We start from the raw sequence: 19736 nt of genomic DNA, 5'->3' as shown, positions 1-19736 counted from the left end.
GCTTTCTCAGCAGTGAGAGTTAAGTGGGGGACAGGGAGGCAGTGGATTTGCATCTGATAAGCTTTGCAGGCCTATTTAAATTCCTATACCTGATAAATTGATTATAAAAACATAGACCTATCCTCTGCTGCCCCGCGGAGAGCTAGCATAGCGTTTGACATTTATTATAAAAGCTTTTTGCTTTGCACACACTCTCTGCGTTGGTCGGGCATATTCTCCTACATTTTCTATAGACCTTCTTTTCTGCAGTTAACTATGGATTGTAGGGAGTCTGTATGAAATATCGCTAAATTAAATGTGTCAGTAGACTGCGCCTGCGTTCCCCACAGCTGTCCCCCTCCTTTGTTTTTGTGGCCGCTCTGTCTTCTAAACAGTGGAAGGCTCTAAACATTGAAGATAAACAAATCGCTTCATTTTTCTTTCTTGCCTTCTCCCTAACGTGGAGCAGACTTGGACTTGGCATAAGGAATCAGCATTCTTCAGTGAGCCGATGCTCCTAAAATGGGATGGCTAAGCCAGCTGCACACTGAACTCTCTTAGCCGCCTGCGTGCGTCTCTCGGCAAAGCGCTGAATTGTACATGGAGACACTGGCTTTCTAGTGCTGCAGACTGCTTCCTTCTACCTTTTATTTTGGAAGGAAAAAAAAATTCACGCTTCATAGAAAATGGCCAGGGTAGTAAAAGGCCGGTGCAGCCTTCTGATTTGCTCTTAATTCTGTCACGTTTCTTTCTCCCTCTTACACGCCTGTGTTCCCCTTCCCTCGTGTGCTTTGGGGGATGGTGTCAGAATCCTCTGAAGGAAAGGTGCAGGCGTCATGTTTCAGTATGTCTCAATGTTTATAGATAGAAGATACATGCAGAGTGGCCGCACATTGCATTTTATCGTAGATGCCTTTACGTTCTTATATAGCTGTTTTCTTTTCATTTGTTAAAAGTCGTTCATGATGGTGACCGTTGGGAGCATAAGCCAATTGTTTTATGGGTCCTCAAATATAGGTCCACCTTTCGCTCCATGATTATAATATTCTGGTTTACAGTCCCAGGAAGGGCGCGCATGCAGATTCTTTCATCTACCACCTGCAGCTTTTTATGCCTGCTCAGAAGCTTATGCCATCATCTGTGTGTCTAGGGTTTTGCTTTTCCTGCTAATTTATGGTTTGGCATAGAGGATTAGGAATGGACACACACCTGGGCAAGAGTAAGAGCCCTTCAGTCACAGAGCATCTCACTGAAGTAGTCTCTGGGAGGGGTCATGGGTTCCTCTGGAAACAAGCATAATATATATATTTTATTTAACATCTTTGGCAGTATTTGTTGGGTGACTTAATATATTGTAAACAGAGACAACGTCTCAGAAAATAGGTTCTGCTATGGTGTGCAGCCTAGTGAGACCCGTTTGGCAGCACTTGGCCACCTTTTCTTTCACTCTTCGATGAAATCTTGTTTGGAGTCTAAACACTGAATCCGTGTTTACTCTGCAGCGTTTTTGGCTGTGCTGGTGCTAGGATGCGCACCGGCTTAGGCTGGGTACTTTTCCCGTGAAGTAAGGGCAACACGGAGAGACGGCATGCCGCACATGCCAGACGAGCTATGCTAGCTTACTGTTGAAAGAAAGCATGGTTTCTGTGTGTCAGGCCTTCCTGGTAGGAGACCTGGTGACACAGAAGCCTTTAGGCAGAGCTCCTCGGGATGTGTAGGAAGCGCTGTGACAGGCTTTGCGGCGGAGGAATCTGAGCCGGTCCCAAGCCCGGACAAGCCGTTGTTGAATTTTGCGCCGGCTGCCAGGGTGAGCGCTTTCATTTCGATGTGTTCGTCTCGCTTTTCTTTCTGAAGTCATCCTGCTCTTTCTGGAAGTTTCACAGGACTCGGTATAAATATCGGCAGCAGGACTCTGACTTGTTTGTGATCCAGCGTGTCTCTCCTTTCTCTCTCCAGACTGTGAGGACGCTTACTACTGTCATTATGAGATGTCGTCTCTCGGCGCCTCCTTTGTGCAAATTAAATTCGACGACTTGCAGTTTTTCGAAAACTGCGGTGGAGGAAGTTTTGGGAGTGTTTATCGAGCCAAATGGATATCACAGGACAAGGAGGTGGCTGTAAAGAAGTTACTCAAGATAGAGAAAGAGGTAAGATCTGCTGCTGCCAGAGGCGTCGCAGCAGCTTGGATGTCATAGGCCCTAGGGGTCACGGAGCTGCAAGGGATCTGGCAGGTCCTTTGGGACCGCTCCAAGAGGCTCTTTCCCAATTTCCATTTTGGGAACCTCATAAATAGAAAATATTGTAGTGTGTGCTTTAGGGTTGAGTTCTACTAGGGGTCATCTGAAGCTAGAGGATTTCATTCCATGGTATAAAAGAGCCCGGTGCTCTCTGTGTTGGCTGGCCTACAGAAACAGGCACGTTTGAGCGGTTCACTTCTCCGGGGCAGCCAAGAGGGGGCAGCACAGAGTAACAGGTAACATTTACATTGGTTACTATTTTTTTACCCCTCGCGTTGGGGGTGGTCCCTAGTTGTTGTCTTAAAAAAAAATAAGAGTATTATTTTTCTACTGAATTAATCAATACTGGCTTCTTAGGATTCACTTCTACTGGCTCACAGTGGTGAGTCTTTGCGAAGTAAAGAATTAGGCACTTGGCAGAGTTGCCTTTCTTTGTAAAATTAGAATAAGGTCTTGTCTTTTAGAGTCTGGAACTTGTGTTCGATGTGGGTGAGCCCTGAACTCTTGGGGTCTTCATCTTTCATAGGGATGTGGCGTGGATGTGTTTGGTACCACAGGAATTAAATAACTTGTGTAGGTGACCCATAGGCGTTAAGCATGGTAGCTTTCTCTTTCAAGTTCTTTTTAAAAATTTAACTGATCGCCGGGCGATGGTGGCGCACGCCTTTAATCCCAGCACTTGGGAGGCAGAGGCAGGCGGATCTCTGTGAGTTCGAGACCAGCCTGGTCTACAGAGCTAGTTCCAGGACAGGCTCCAAAGCCACAGAGAAACCCTGTCTCGAAAAACCAAAAAAAAAAAAAATTTAACTGATCCTTTTAACTGATCCTACGAACACACAAAAAAAATTTATGAGCCTGCCATCTTATGAGGTTTCAACACGTGCATGCGTTGTATGTTGAAGTCATTGTATCCATTGCCTTGTGTAACATCTCTTCTTCAGCGTAAACATCCAAATGTCTTCCCTTTGGCTTTTTGAGATACACAGTGTATTACCATTGTCTGTCGGTGCCATGCTGGTAGCTTCTAATATTTACCCTTTGCTGCTTATTTTGGCCATTTTTTTTAATGTACAGTTTTTGCTAAGTATTGTTCTTTTCAAGCAAACTTTCCCATAAATATGCGTGCTCCCCCAGTGAGTATCTTCGTGTTGTCATTGACTGCCACCAGTGAGCCATCATGACTGATTCGCGATGTTGGTCCAGTGTCAGCGTCGCAGGTTCCCCCAGCAGTGGCCGGAGCTCCTCAGTCCACTCGCTTGCCCAGTGTTGAAGCCGGGACAGTAACACTGAGGTGGCTGGGACTGTCTGTAGGTTTCACGTGAAGTACAGCGGTGCTAAGTAAAGATCAGTTCTTGCATTAGAACCGTTTCTGGTACTGGACTCTTGGAGCTGGTACGTTTGCCTTATTGTCCCCATTTTATAGATTGGGAAGCGGAGCATTGAGAAGTGTAATAGCCAGTAGGAGCAGGTGGATTTCAGGAGGCCAGGCTTCCTGTCCGATAGGATTTCACTCTGACCAGGTAAGAACACAAAAGAGGCCAGTCCTATCCATTTACATAAGGATGTTTAAGTGGTAGGTTGGGACTTGGATACAACGAACTTCGTGTATGGTTATTGGATGAGGCAGGACGCGGGTTTTGAAAGGAGGTTGTAGCCTGTTCTCTTCCTACCTCTCTTGCCTGTATACATACATCGTCCCGTTTTTACAGTGTGAGAGGCCCAGGAAACGACACAGGAAAGCGCAGAACGAAAGCGAGCGTAGGGCGCTGCCAAATCCTGCTTTGCTATGGCAAGAGCATAACTCAATGAACGTGTGAGGAGGGAAAAGCAGAAACTCCAGTTCCGCTTAGGGGCCTGTAGTCGTCAGAGATGGTCATTATTTGGCTCCCGACAAGGCACCCCGCACAGCTAAACTCACAGGAAGGAGTTCTACGAGGAAGTCTGCTGGGGCACCCGCAGCTACTGGAGGGGAAGCGTGCGTCCCCATGGACTCGTATTTCACAAGACGTGTGGTGGCTACTGGCTAAGCGCTTTTTAAGTGATAAAGGTGATGAGCTCCAGCGTCCCTCCCTCCCCCGACACCATGTCTGTACTCTCAATCCACTCCTGGGTCGTTACTTTTCCAATGAGTCGTAGAAGGAACAGACCGCTTAATACAGCTCCTGTAACTCACTTCACAGGACTCTGAGAATTACCTGACATTTGACAAATGTGTGTTCTATGAACGTAGTCAGATGTGGAGAATGTACATGATACATGACAATTTTTTTTTCAAGTTTCTCTGTGTAACAGCTCTGGCTGTCCTGGAACTCGCTTTGCTTACCAGGCTGGCCTTAAACTCACAGAGATCCACCTGCCTCTGGCTCCCAAGTGCTGGGATTAAATATGTGTGCCGGCGCCACCTGGAAAATTATTTATTTACTTATTTTATGTGTATTGGGTTTTTCTTTTTTAACTTTTGCTGCCATGTAGGTGCTGTAGAACCTGGGTCCTCTGGAAGAGCAGCCAGTGCTCTTAACCACTGAGCCATCTGTCCAGCCCAGGCCAATTCTTAAATTCGGCTTGTGTGACTATTGGCTTTTCCTTCATTTGTGACCTCTAGTGTAGTTAGGTACGGTACTTCCCTCTCTTTTAGAAAGTAAACCGGGCGATGGTGGCGCACGCCTTTAATCCCAGCACTCGGGAGGCAGAGGCAGGCGGATCTCTGTGAGTTCGAGACCAGCCTGGTCTACAGAGCTAGTTCCAGGACAGGCTCCAAAGCCACAGAGAAACCCTGTCTCGAAAAACCAAAAAAAAAAAAAAGTACATGTTACCTTTCTGCTGAAAATAGCAAAATTTACATGTACTTAAAATGTCTTTAGAAACCATTTAAAGCAAACACTAAGAAAAATTGCAAGACTGCCATGACCTCTATAATACCATTTAAAGCCTACCACTTAATAACATTTTGCAACTTTTGCCTTTTCTCTTTATTTATGCTATTGACTTATATGCAGTTATAATTATTTTATTTTTGCTGGCTATGAGAATAAGTTACAGATGCGATATGTGTTTATTCAAAGTATTTCAGCATCTCCTAAAAATCCAGGAAATTGAATGATCATATTACTTTATTGGATAGTCTGCCTTCAGATTTTGCCTTTTGTCCCAAGAGACTTTTATGGGAACTTTTTCCAAGCCAGGATGCACTCCAGGACGACAGATGGCATCTAGCTGATGTGTCTGTTTAGTCTGTTTTATTTGGGAACAGTTTCCCTGCCTTTCTTTGCCTTTTAAGACTTGGGCAGTTTTGCAAAGCAGAGAACACTTGTTTCGCAGACTACCCTTGTTTTGGACTTAACGATTTCCCCTTCGTTTGGCTTATGTGGCTGTGGTGGGAATGTCATAGTGGTTGTGTGTCCTTGGTGCAGTTTCATGGGTATTGCTTGGCTTAGTTTTTCTGATGCTACTTTTGAGCCCGTAGTTATGAGTTCACTCAGTTCCTCTGCAGCGAAAATACCTATTTCTCTTTTGTGATTAGCTATTGGGAGCTACTTTGAGGCTATGTAAATGTTCTTCAGCCTTGCATCCCTTGATGATTCTGTCTTAGGTAGAACATTACCGTGTTAGTGCATTGTGCCGAGAGCAAGAGCCTTTCTTCCCTGCTCCTCCTTCTGTCCTCCCTTTACATATTGGCCACTTGGTTTATTTGTTTATAGACAATTTTACACTCCAATTACAATCCATTACAGTTATGCACTTTTGTATTTAAATTAGACCCAGCATGTAAGGGCTTCTTCAGGTTGGCTTCTGTGTCTTTTGACATGCCCTGTTGATTTTTGGCCCTCTCCTTACTTACTGACACAGAAAGGTACCCCATTCTCACTTAGCTCCTGTCCCACTGCTGGGGCGAAGTCCTGAGCCAGCACCCCTGACTTGGATTTAGGAAACAAACTGGGAATTACTAGCGGTACCTAATTTAGATATTTTTTTGAAAAAGAGCCTTTGTTTCTTAGTAGAAATGAGAGTGAGAGGTTTTATTTATGAGAGTGTTTAAGGCTCAGAGGCCTCTGGGTCGACAGGTTCTGTGATGTGCTTGCTATTCCAGAGGAGGGCTTAGAAAAAGGGAGCACGTGAAAGCAGGCCTCAAAATGGTTCCCTCCCGAGTCAGAAGTTGTACTTCCAGGACTTTATTCTAAGTCTGTCAGGGGTGCGGAGAATAGGGATTCGTGTCAGGTGGGTGATGGTGAAGACTTGGAGGCTACACAGTGCTGCCTGTACGGTGACATCATATGCCATTCGGAAAATGCTGAGTGTATTGGGGGTGAGGTGGGGAAGACAGTTTATAAAACGGGCATATACTCGGTGTCTGGGTGCCGCTTTTATTTTCCTTGAATGTCTGTGGTTTTCTATGATTTCATGTTTTCCTTCAATATTTTATTATGAAAAATTTCAAACATAAAGTGACTATCACAGTGACCATCCCTATACACAATGTATAGAATATATAATTAACACAAATATTTCATCACCTGTATGGCCAACTCTCTACCCTCTTACTCATCCCTCTGTCTGATGCATCTCACCCCGGCAGCCAGCTCCCTTAAATACGTCGTCGTGTTTTTTACTGGTCCAGCTCAGGCGTAGCTGCGGTTTGATTTTCCTGTGTGTCGTGAGGTTTTTAGAGATGTGGATTGACCGGGACATAGATTTGCGTTTCTAACTGGGAAAAATGCATTTTAAAAAGTGCGGTTTTGACAGTCTGTAGCAGCGCCTTGGGAATGGTGGGTGGACGGAGCTCCACACGACACTAATTGTCCAGGCTCACGTTCTCTGAGATGTGGGATATTTCATTTCACATTCCTGCCCCATACATAGCAGCCCCCAGAGCTCAGGACCCAGCTGTCTACGTTAGGGACATTCTCAGTGCGCAGTTTCCTTTCTGTCTGAAAGATGTTTATGACAGGAAAACATGCCATCTTTAGAATATGCACCGGAAGTAAGGAGAGACGTCATTAGCATGTCTTCCCGGTACCTGCTGGCTGTCTTGGGTGAAGCTGAGCTGCTCAGGCTGTAGTTCAGCAAGGAGTGGAAGTGCCAGAGAAAGTCATTGTGATCACCTGTCTTATTTGCCACCACTGGCCCAGAGAACCGTCCCCATGCAAGGAAGAGGTCGCCATTCTCACATTGTGAACCTTTAAAAGGGATTAAACATGGCAGCTTAGAATCCATGATGTTTCGGCACAGGTGTGTCTACACATGACTTTGTCCCTATCTGGTGCAGATGGCAACCTGTAGGCCTTTGTGTTAGCTGTTTGCTGCCACTCCCAATAACCTGGCCTCAGCTCACAGCTTAAGGCCAGAAGCTCTGGGAGGACTGTGCTCTGGGGGACCGTGCTCTGGGGGGACCGTGCTTGTGGCTTGGGTCCATACTTTTCCATGGCAGGGAATGCCTGATGGGACAGGGCAGCTCACAGTGAAGGAATGAAGGGATTGAGGAGAGTGGAGGGAGGGAGAGAAAGGAAGGAGGGAGGAAGGAGGAAAAGAAGGGAGGGAGGGAGAGGGTGATGTTGATTGAGAGTATAGCTGTTAGCTAGCTTTCCTTTTCCCTGTTTTAGCCCAGCTCATAGGATGGTACTCGGCAGTTGAGAGCACTGGCTGCTCTTTCAAAGGTCCTGAGTTCAATTCCCGGCAACCACATGGTGACTCACAACCATCTGTAATGAGGTCTGGTGTCCTCTTGAGGGAGAGACCTGGTCAGTCGTCCTCATTAGCTTAGACCATGAAACCCAAAATACGGGTTCAACAGACCATCATATCCGGGCTGCCCATGCTTTTGTCAGCATTGCCAGGGTATACATTTCTACTTCAATTTCAACAGGATGGTACTGCCCACATGCAGGGTAGTGCTTTCTTCCAAGCTAACCTCTGGAAATGAAATGCCCCCAAAGCTTTGTTCTTTCTTTTCTTTTTTTTCATAGCTTTGTTCTTTGCTAATTCCCAAGGCATGCCTCAAGCCAATCAAGATGGCACTAACCACTACTGCTTTTATGTTACATTGAAATCTGTTGATACTTAACGATGTTGACACACCACTTCATATTAGGAATGAAGGAAACATTCTCCCCCAAACTGAAAGAAGGCAGACTCCTCAAGAAGGAAAAGAGAAGAACGCCTTTTCTTCTCTGGCCTTGGTTTATGCCACGCCCTCCCTTTAAGGGAAAAACTCAATCCTACCAAGTTTTAGTAATATTGAGAGCCAAGTAAGCTCGGATTTTAAAACCGGTTAGTACCGTACATATTTGTAAGTAGAGGACATCTGAGAGCTAACTGGTCATAATGTTGGGAGCTATTTGTAACTTGTGTGTAGAGAGAGGTTCTCTGTATGAGTTAGAAAGTCGAATATGGGGACCGCTAGAACTCAGATTAAAAACGAAAGCCTTGTTATGCCGAGTGGATCAGTCTGGTGCTATTTCCGCTGGGGAAAAACCAGCTAAATATTATTGCTCATTAGCCCAAGGGGACCCTTCCTTCCTGTCTGTGCATTTCTGGAGCATTTTTATTAATGAGTTCTCTGGTTTTAATATTTTCTCTGTCCCCGAACATGACAAAGAAGAACTCACACCCTTTGTAAGTCCTTTCAATATTTAGGCATGTTGATGGGCCCGGGAATAAAATGTCGGTGCCGCATATCCCTGGCATAAAGTTCTGGCATGGTTTCTGTGGCAATCTTGTGTTGAGAATTCGTCACTCGGTATTAGCAGGCCTTTGATTTGGGGCTACCCTTAAGCTCTCTCTGTGCAGAGGAGCATCTGTTCCCAGGACCTGCTGGCCAGTCTCGTGGAGCACAGAGGACCACTGGCTGGCTGACTTACAAACATGGACAAAACAAAGCCCTCAGGGCCACACCTCTGCCCAGCTCCTCATCCCTGATACTCCCCTGCTCCTCATGGTTGGTGCTCCCCTGACTCCTCAGTTTCTCATCCCTGGTGCTCCCCTGACTCCTCAGCTCCTCATCCCTGATGCTCCCCTGACTCCTCAGCTCATTGCCCCCTGTGTTCCCCTGACTCCTCAGCTCCTCGCCCCCGGTGCTCCCCTGACTCCTCAGCTCCTCACCCCAGTGCTCCCCTGACTCCTCTGTTGGGCTTGTCACCTGCGGACCTGCACTCCCAGCCTGTCAATCATCCTTCTGTAGGCTTTCACTTCCGTAACCCGGGCCTCATTCTTTCCTTTACCTGTAATATCATTGTCTTCTCCACCCGGGCAGGTCCTACTAAGTTTTCAGGTTTAATTTCCTCTTTTTTCATGAACATTCTCAGCCCCATGATAATTTTCTCTTTCTTCTGAATTTATACCATTTAACATCCAAACCTCTAATTTGACATAGGATTAGAGCTGGCCCGTGATGGTAACATTCCTGTCAGAAGTGGTCACTTAACTTTCCGTGTACTCTGGTTGTGGCTGCTCAGCTGAAAAGTGGGGCTAATTATAGTGCCCGCGTTACGGGGCCATCCGGAAGGATTAAATGAGACAATGGATGTCAACTGTGTGGAAGAGCACTGAACGCGAGGATCGGTTTGGGAAACCGTCAGCCGTCCGTTTCTCTTCAGCTGCCCTCCAAAGTGAGACCAGCAGGCGGGGATCATCTTTTTGGAAGCTTTTAACAAATTCATACCTAGGGTCTATGTTGGGCAGGAAGCTGGTACTCCATTTACAGCCAACAGTAAGAGAGCCTTGGCAAGACCCAGGTAACTATGTGTGGGCAAGCTATGTGGGTGGTGTGATACTTAGTGTCCACGTGGCGGAAGTTAGAATCTCCTGGGAGACAGACTGCTGGACCCAACTGTGGAGGTGATCTTCATCCTGCCCACTGTGGGCGGCACCATTTCCTCGGCATCTTGGACCTCAGTGGGTAGAATTACACATTTATAATTCTTGTCTGAGTGTGGACATAATGTCTGAAGCTCCTGCCACTGTGATTCCTCTGCCGTGGTGAACTGTGACCTGGAGCTGTGAGCTAAATAGGCCCTTTCTCCCTTGAGTTGCTTGCCTAAGGGTTTTGTCACAGCCGTAGAACAAGAAACAAGACAGACAGCATGCTCGGGATCCTAGTGGCACAGTCTCAGAAGGCCAAGACCGTCTCTTTAGCTGGTGCTGTCTCCGTCTTGGCCATACACCAGTGTGCCAAGCACATTGCCACAATTCTTGCTCTCTGTCTTTTCATGGTCGCCTTACAGGATTCTGATCTCTATTTGACTCCTAGCTGACACATGTAGCATCCTTTGTGTGGGTTTTCTTTGCTAAATCTCATGGTGCTGGGCCCTGTGCATTGCTCATGGTAAACTCTGAAATATCTGTCCTGGTGTTTGGTATTGTTGTTGTGTAACAGAGGACTCCCCTCTCATGTTGCTCATCTTAAAGAGGTGTCTTATATTGATGTACATGCATGTTCTTTATTACATGCTTTCAGCTGTAACCACTGTAGAACACATCTGTCTTTACCGGATCCCTGTAAATACAATAGCAGGCTTGCATTCAGCTATGTACTTACTGGGCTCTTGGGTATGACTTCGCTTTAGGGGACCTGATGTTTGAATCTATAAAACCTCTTGATTTTCATTCCTTTAAGACTGACCTGCCATTTCTCTTTAAGGACTTTCATGCACTTTATAGTGTTCTGTCTTAACTACATTCTTCATGTAAAAATCATGCTTTGAATTAAAAATTAAGCATAGTAAAATAATGAATTGTGGCCGGGCAGTGGTGGTGCTCGCTTTTAATCCCAACACTTGGGAGGCAGAAGCAGGAGGATATCTGTGAGTTTGAGGCCAGCTTGGTCTACAGATCTAGTACCAGGACAGCTAGGGCTGTTACACAGAGAAACCCTGTCTTGAAAAGAACCAAGATAATAATAATAAATAATAATAATAATAGTTTTGTTGATAATTGATACGGGCATCTTCCAGAAGTGCAAGCCAAACAGCATCTCTCACTCAGCCTTCTTCTGTGAGGCAGTTCTGTTACCAGGAGCTTATAATCAAAGCCACTCCAATGTGACCTGCAATAAAAGAGATAGGGAAAATTGGCCCCATGTTGAACAAATATATGAGTTAAATGAGTGACCACGCTTTCTCAATTATGTCTGAAGATAACGTGAAACTTACGGGAGCAGTCAGTAAGGCAGCCTTCCCCAGGGCCAAGAAGACTTACAAAGGACCCACCATATTCTGTGAATGCATGAAGACAGCACCACTGTGTGCTGCTTCTGACCTCATCGAGAGGACCAAGAAACGTTTTATTTGCTAGCAAAAGCCCTTTCTTTTTTTTTTTTTTGCTACTTATTCTTTTAAAAGCTTAAAAAAATCTATCCTTCTGCTAAGATTCCATATTTGCTGTGTGTGGAGACTGCTTTCATTGGTCACAGAGGGAGCACAGTTACAGCTGTCATATCAGCTTCTCATTAAGGTATTATTGATCTTGGTATATTGAGCAATAAACATTTCGGTTAGTTAATGTTTATTCTTCAGCCACGCTCTAAACAGTGTGGCGAAATCAAACCGATTAATGTCTCCCAGTAAAAATGTTATGTCCAGACTAACTGATTTTACATAAAGTCAGGCCCTTGCTACAGAAGAAAAACGGCATATCCCAGGACCCCAGTGTCTGAGAAAGCCAAAGTGGAATGAAGAACAGCTAGACACTTGAAACATTCTAGAAGAGAGAAAAAATGCCTCTAAACATCTGAAAAGGTTTCAGAAAGCTCTCACTGAGCATGTCACAATAGGGGTGATCAGCCAGCAAGATGGCTCAGAGGGGAAAGACACCTGCTACCAAACCCGGCCTGCCCCAGACCCACATGTGAAAGAGAACAGATGTGCCCAAGCTGACCTCCACATGCACACCATGGCACAAGTGCGCTCTCTCTCTCTCTCTCTCTCTCTCTCTCTCTCTCTCTCTCTCTCTCAAAATATATATATATATATATATGTGTGTGTGTGTGTGTGTGTGTGTGTGTGTATAGATATATATGTATATCTATACACACATATATGTATATATATACACATATATATGTATATATATATATAAAATTTAGAAATACATAGGATTGTTTTTTAGTCTCCAAAACTAGAATCTTCCCACTTGGCTGTGAAAGGTGCCTGTAAATTCTCCTTGGTGTAGACGAGAAGTCACTCTCATTGTGGTTCTCAAGCATCAGTACCGCACGGCCAAGGGTTTTCTACTGACGCCTGACTCCCACTCCTCAGCAGGACATCCAGTTGGTTTTTTAGCATGGCCATCAATGCTGTATGTGGTGTGAGATGCATGCTCTTAGAGTATTTTAGTTCCCAGAAACTTCTTCCTCACAGCACTTCCTGGGCTGGCACTGGCCCATGCCTTTGGGACCACATAGACTTCTTTCAGATGTGAGTTTCCTGAGGGCAGGAGCTGTGTCTTATTCATCACCGTCTTCTGGATTACACAGAGTGCCTTGCACACCGCGAGACAGCAGTTGGTGTGTGCATGACTGAGTGAAGTCACACATGCAATAGTCTCAATTTATAGAGCATTGCGCTAGTTCTACATCTATATAGCAAGGGACCCGGCTTGCTCTGTCTCTCCTCATGGCCTTGCCCTCCCCACGTCTGGTTGATTTTTTTTCTTTTTCTTTTTTTTTTTAGCTCTTAGTAAATTACTTTGTCTTTGAATGAAAGGCTGCTCTGTTGCCGGGAAGAATGATTTTCATGGCCATGGTACTTTATCTGTTTGGGTTTTGTCTGTATTTGCAAAAAGACTCCCCTAGCATGTTCTTTGTTGGCCCCCATTAACCTCACACGTTCACTGATTCATGATCTGGGGATCATGATAGTGTTCCAGTGACATGAGCCCAACAGGATCTTAATGGCTTGAAAAGAAAAAATGATTTCTTTCCTTGGTACAGTCCTTCAGGAAAACGGTGCTTGATAAAATTAGCTGCTTTAGATAAGCTCCCCCGAAAAGAGGGGAAGCGTGTGGTGACATTGGCGCTGCCTCTGTCAAAGAGGGAGGAGACTAATGCTGCCGTGCTCCGTGAGAGGGACCGGGTTCAGCCGTTAGTGCACAAAATCTGTTTAACTCACGACATTAACATTCGTGCAGTTATTTCTTTTCTATATGCGTGTGTACAGGGCAGAGGTCAGAGGACAACTTTGGGGCTTTGATGCTTTCCTTCTACCCACAGGTTCTGGAAACCAAACTCAGATGGTCAGGCTTGGCAGCCATGGCCCTTACCCACTGAGTCATCTCGCTGGCAGGGCAGTGCATCCTTTGGTGGGAACTGAATTGCTTCTGTTACTGGAATGTAGAGTTGACTTTAAGAAATACACACTCATTTTAATCATTGGATATGTATTTTTAATATGATACAACATTTTATTAACACCTGCTACTGGGCAAATTTTTTTTTCCTGAGGCAGAGTTTCTCTGTGTAGCCCTGGTGTAACCTACTTCTGAATGCTGGGATTAAAGGCACGTGCCTCCACCACCTGAAGGTCCTTTTGCTTTTTAAGGCACTGTCTCTGTATTTCAGATTGACCTTGAAGTCGCCATCCTCCTGTCTCAGTCTCCTGAGTGCCAGGATTATAGGCTTGTGCCGCTGTGCCACTGGGAATGGTGATGAGAAGATATGGCTGTGAGTTAGGGGCTAAATTCATCCAGCTTCCCAGTGACGGGAATCTTGAGAACTGGTGTAGGACGAAGCCTAGTGACCGATGCGGTCTGATGGCAGAAGGCTCAGCGTTTAGGGAGAGGTGAGGAGCACAGTTGAAGTGGTATTGCTGAGCCTGGTCCAGTGGAACACATGCCAAGAGCTAGAGCAGCAACCAGTGAGAGGCCTGCCCTGGGGACCAACTTCTCTCTGAGGAGAGGAGGAAATTTGAGAAAAGAGGTTCGGTGTTTGGACTGTGGACATGTAGTTGATGATACAGTCCGAGCTTGCCGGGGAGGGAGAATGGAAAGGTGGGGGATTGGAAGCAGCTGGAAAAACGTGTGGCCACAGAAGGATTAATGGGCAGAGCGCCAGAGCTGCCCAGCCACTTTTGTGGTGGTTATGCAAGCGTGGAGAAACAAGCACAGTGAGATTGGCCCTGGAGCCATGAGAGTGGACGGTGTGGGGTCAGCTTAGGGCAGGGTAGTGTTAGGGCTCTCTGGCCTCTGGAACTGGACTTGAGAAACCTGTTACAAGTGCATGCACTGAAAAAAAAATCTCTCCAAAGACAAGATTTCCCTAACTCCAAATGCTAGGGTTTGTGTGATCTGGGTTCTTAGTGACTCAGCAATCACTAAGAGCAAGGTAGTGATTGAGAAACTAGGAAATGTGAACCCAACCAAACCTTGTCTGTATATTCACAATGAGAAGTTACTCCACTGGCAAAGATAGCCGACACGTATTTATGAAAACTACAGATTGATTTCCTCTTGCATAGTTTAAAATGAAGTATATATTCTGAGAGGTATCTTCCATCTTTTGTTGGATTCCTGAGACACTGTGTAATGTGGTGTTTAAAAGCTCAGGCTTTGGCTTCACCCAGTCCGTGGAGATTCAAATCCCAGTTCCCCAGCTTGTTTGGCATCTAGACAAGTTAGGCAAGCCTTAGTTTTCTCTGCTATAAAATGCAGATAATAATGGGGTTGGCTTCCTAAAGATGCTGTGGGGATCAGTTGAAGTAGTCCGTGTGGGTCCATGCACGTAGTTCCTGGCACCTGGTCAGTGCTCCTGTATGGGACAACTGTTAGCGCTGTTCTCGTCAGCAGCCTGGCGTCTGAACACACCCAGTGTTCTCTGTGGCTTGTTAGCACACATTACTGCGGATCTTTCCTGTTGCAAGCTGTTTACAGCACGTCGTCCTGTGGTATTCCCAAAGTCTAAAACTCCATAATCTCAAGGATGCGTTTTAACCAGCAAATGATATTTTTGTCTTTTACTTTCTGCATTTTGTATTATAAACTAGATTATTTTAAGCATCCTTAACTATACATGCCCCATGTCCGCTGGAAATTGCATCTCCTTCTACTTGAGAATCAATCACACATCTGTGTAATAGAACATGTGGGCTGGCTGGAAATGCCCAAGAGTGAGGACCCTGAGGGCTGGTGAGGGTAACAGCACACGCGCATGCTAGATCCGTGATGGCCTGACCTTCTGGAAGGAAGCTTGAGAGACTGACAAGTCAGAAAGAAGTGCCGCTTGACTGTCATCGTCACCTGTAGGAATTTGTTGTTGGCAGGGAGAAAAGGAGAAGTACATGTACATTTGCAGAGTAAAATTGTTGATCCGTGCGAATTGGAAACGGTACAGATATCCTTTTCATGTGTATGTGTTCTGTGTGTGCAAGTACGTGGAGGTGGTGTGTGGACAGGAGGCAAATGTGGGCGGGAGGCAAGCGCTGGGTGTCTTTCTCAATCACTTTCTAATTTTGTTGTTTTTGTTTGTTTCGAGACAGGGTTTCTCTGTAGCTTTGGAGCCTGTCCTGGAACTAGCTCTTGTAGACCAGGCTGGTCTCGAACTCACAGAGATCCGCCTGCCTCTGCCTCCTAAAGTGCTGGGATTAAAGGCGTGTGCCACCACTGCCCAGCTACTTTGATTTTTTAGGCTGGGTTTCTCACCGAACCTGGAACTCATTGGCTAAACTGTGTGACCAGTGAGCCCCTGGATTCTCCCATCTTTGTCAACCCACTGGGAGAAGCCTCCACTCTTGGCTTTTCATGTGTGAGCTGTGGATCCAAACTCATGCTTCATCATGAAGCCCTCTCCCTTGCCCTGCATGTTCTTTTATAAACACACAGGAAAAAAGAAAAGAAAGAAACCCAATGCATGCCATCTGGTGGGGTAGAAAGCACAAAAGGAAATTATATTAATTCTACTGTTCTGTGCAGATGGGAAGTTCATCCCCGTTAGTTCTCACTCATAGGGTAGGGAATGCCTTCAAAGTAGACTACTCGCTTGGGGTGTTCCCTGCTTCAGCTCTCCTGGATGTCAGTGATGGCAGAGTTCTGATCCCCCCACCCCCACCCCCGGCCTCCTGTCTCTTTGCCATCATGAAGGCCTGCATGGTAGTGTCTATAGGTCTTAGTTGATTGCCGGGGGAAATCCTGAGAATTTTTTTATTGATTTTTTATTGAGCTCTATATTTTTCTCTGTTCCCCTCCCTGCCTCTAGCCTCCCCCCTTCAGCCCTTCCCCAAGGTGCCCATGTTACCAATTGACTCAGGAGATCTTGTCTTTTTCTACTTCCCCTGAGGATTTTTTTTAAATGTGTCTCTAGCATTCTGCCTGGACGCTGGGTGCTTCTCTTCTTTTAGAATCCTTGAGGAGCACAGCTAGAACAGCCAGTGCTCTCACGAGCAAGCAAGGCTTCAGAGTTTTGCCTTTGTTTATGGATTGCTCCATCTGCTTCTGTATTTGCTCTGTAGGTGAAACAGAAAGAATGTGTAAGCAGTACTTGGATAGTACTTAGATCGGTTTTTTTTTCTTTATTATGGCACCCCCCCCCACACACACACCCTGTGTTTATTTTAGCAAACCTATAAAAAGCTCGGAATGTTTCCCAACAGCCACTTGTCAAGGTAAGTAGGAAGAAATCTTCCTTTTGAAGAATCCAATACAAAGAGAAAAGCGCACACACCTGCGTCTTTAAGCCTAGTCTACAGAGGAGGAGAGAGTCTCCATCATCTCCCTGTTCAGAGTTTAGGGAAGAAGCGGAAACATGGAGTCTGACTCCTCTGACTCCGCAGGCCTCAAGAGTGTGCAGAGGAGCTGGGAGGTGGCTGTGCACACCTTTAATCCCGGCAGGTGTGAGTTCAGGGCCAGCCTGGTCTGCAAAGCAAATTCCAGGACAATCAGGGCTACACAGAGAAACCTTGTCTCGAAAAACAAAACAAAAGAGTGTAGAGAGGCTGGGGGTTGTATCTGGGCACAACAAGCCTTCCCTTCCCCAGCTCCCCTTTTCCTGCAGAGCCCACCCATGCAGGTCCTTCAGCCCCCTAGCAGATCTTCCTATAATACACTTTCCGGGAATCAGGCTTTGAGATTTTTTTTCTTATTATTATTAAATCTACCTTGCAGCTTTGGTCCACACTTGATTCAGCAGATGCTTCTTTTACTCTAGCAGGTTAGGAAATCCCTTGAGGATGGGCTGTCTTTTCAGGGGAATGTGGGAGCATCCTCCTTCCTCTTAGCTAAGAATTCAATTGGGTAGAAAGTAGGATATAAGTAAAATTACTATGCTTTCCGTTTGTAAGCAGAAGCAAAATTATTTTTATTATGTTTTTAGTTGATAATTAAAGTATAATTCTCTCCCTTTTGAAATATGTACATTATATAGAGCTAAATCCAGCTATTTAGCGGAGGTGTTTCCTCATGTACTTATTTGTAGTGAGAACATTTAAAGACTGCTCTGGGAACAGATTGGCTCTGTCACTGTGAGGTCCAAGAGATGACTTGAACTTAGACCTTCTAAGTAGAATTTTGATCAGCATTTCCTCAGTCTCGCCAAAGTTGACTTTAATATACCACTCAATAAAAAGGAACGGTGTCATGGCTGGCTGAGTTAGGTAGTTAACTAAAAAATTAATCCCTTTAAATGTTTGTTTGTTTTTTCCTACCACCCTTCGTCACGGTGTGGGTGTGGTTATACAAGTGGAGATCAAACGGCAGCTTGTGGGGATTATTTGTTCTTTCCCAGGGATCGAACTCAGATTGCCAGGCTTGGCAGCAGGCACCTTCACCCACTGAGCTATCTCCAGCTAGCCTCAAGAGTTATTGAATGCTTTGACACAGCCTCACTTCTTCATTTTGCAGACATTCTCACCTTCTTTGGTTTCGGTACGGAGATCGTTCTTTGTGTCCCTTCCCCCCCCCCCCCAGTGAACCATCCTCTGTGTATCTGCCCCGCTGCAGACTCTGGCCACCGTCCCCTGCAGCTCCCCTTGCCTTCAGCCACTCGCTGGAATGGCTGTTACTCTATGAGAAGTCCGCGCTGCATTTATCTATCTACCCACCCTCCCAGCAGCTAGGCTTCATCCTCGTCAGGGCCTCTAGCCTTGAGTCCCAGGTTTGCCCTCCCTTCTGGATGTCCTCGCCTCCACACCTGGTTGTTTCCCATCATGCATTTGTGTCTGGGCTCACATCCTGCTTCTTGTCTTCTTCACCTAAGGGCAAGCACAGTAACTTCAGGTGTATCTCCTAGCTCCGTGTTCTCCTCTTTCCTGAAAGGAAAACAAGTATTAGCATGTCTGTTCACAAGTTCAATTTCAGTAACTTTCATCTTCGCTAAAAAAAAAAAAAATAGATTCCCCATTGGACAAACATTGCAACACCGAGAAGTCCAAGAACTGGAATTTCGATCTTAATCAGGCCTATAAACTCCAGTGTCTCCACACGGCAGTGTAAAAGAATAAAAGCAGCCAAGCGTTGCACAATGAGAAGTGGTAGGAATTGTGGGAAAGCGCACAGGGCACCACCGCTGTGCACAGCATACGTGCTGGCCCATCGTTTAAGTCGGGTGGAAACCAGTGCTGTGCAGGCATATCTATCCTCCACCTCTCTAAAATGCATCAGTGATCTCCAAAAAGTCAGATGAGTTTGCAAAAAACTTCCAGGTTCCTGGCCTGCTTGAAACGGAAGCAGAGTGGGTCCCAAACCTTGAGCCCCTGGAGGTTCTGCTGAGATGGTTGCTGAGAGCAAGACTGTCTGGAGGCAGCAGCATGTCTAAGAGACTTCAGAAAGAGCATCTCTAGTCTGTGATTATAGGTCACTTCATAGGACGTATTTTCATTAGTACTTAGTAATGCAGACAGTGTAGAAAAGGATTAGTTCCTTTAAAATTTATCCATGAAATATATCTGAAAGATTGAGAAGTGTTTCAGTTGAATTTAAGAATGGAGTTGGTGAAGTGGCTCACTGGCTAAAGGTGCTTCCACCCAGCCTGACAGCCTCAGTTCAGTCCCAGAACCCCCACCCTGAAAGGAGAGGACCAATTCCCCTAAGTTGTTCTTTGACCTCTACGTGTGTGCTGTGCCCCATGTACACCCACACAGTGCACATCCATCCACCCATCCACTCCCACACAAGTAAATGAATGTAATTAAAAGAAAAATAAGCTTAAGCCGCGTGGTGGTGGCGGCGCACGCCTTTAATCCCAGCACTCGGGAGGCAGATGAAGGTGGATCTCTGAGTTTGAGACCAGCCAGTTCTACAGAGTGAGTTCCAGGACAGTCAGTGATACACAGAGAGACCCTGTCTCAAAATACTAGGTAGATAGATAGATGATGCATAGATAGATAGATAGCTAATAGATAAAATAAAAATAAATAAAATAATAATAGTAATAATAAAATAAACTTTAAAAATAATGTCAAAAGAGAGCACATGCAAGGCCCTGTGTTCCACAGCTCAGCCAAAACAACAAAACAAAACAAAAACACAACCATGTAGCACGAATAATAAAAACCCAGAGACAGATATTGGGGTTCAACCTAAAGATCAGAAAAGCAAAGCAGCCAG

General features: G+C 45.6%; 1 protein-coding gene across 4 annotated transcripts in view; it reads left to right on the top strand.

The window, feature by feature from the left end:
* Map3k20 (mitogen-activated protein kinase kinase kinase 20) overlaps nt 1-19736 on the top strand; it is a 155095-nt gene that overhangs the window by 9812 nt on the left and 125547 nt on the right. For 3 of the 4 annotated variants that reach the window (XM_075984891.1, XM_075984892.1, XM_075984893.1), the window contains exon 2: nt 1936-2126. In XM_075984891.1, coding sequence (XP_075841006.1) covers nt 1968-2126 — 159 coding nt within the window. In that variant the 5' untranslated portion in view covers nt 1936-1967. Of the gene's footprint in view, nt 1-1698; nt 1787-1935; nt 2127-19736 lie in introns of those variants that run through there. The other variant, XM_075984890.1, reaches the window with a different exon arrangement.

Source organism: Microtus pennsylvanicus, chromosome 9 (assembly GCF_037038515.1).
Source record: "Microtus pennsylvanicus isolate mMicPen1 chromosome 9, mMicPen1.hap1, whole genome shotgun sequence".
Classification (NCBI taxonomy): domain Eukaryota; kingdom Metazoa; phylum Chordata; class Mammalia; order Rodentia; family Cricetidae; genus Microtus; species Microtus pennsylvanicus.
Note: the sequence above shows the minus strand (reverse complement) of the source record. Positions and strands in the feature narration are given on the sequence as shown.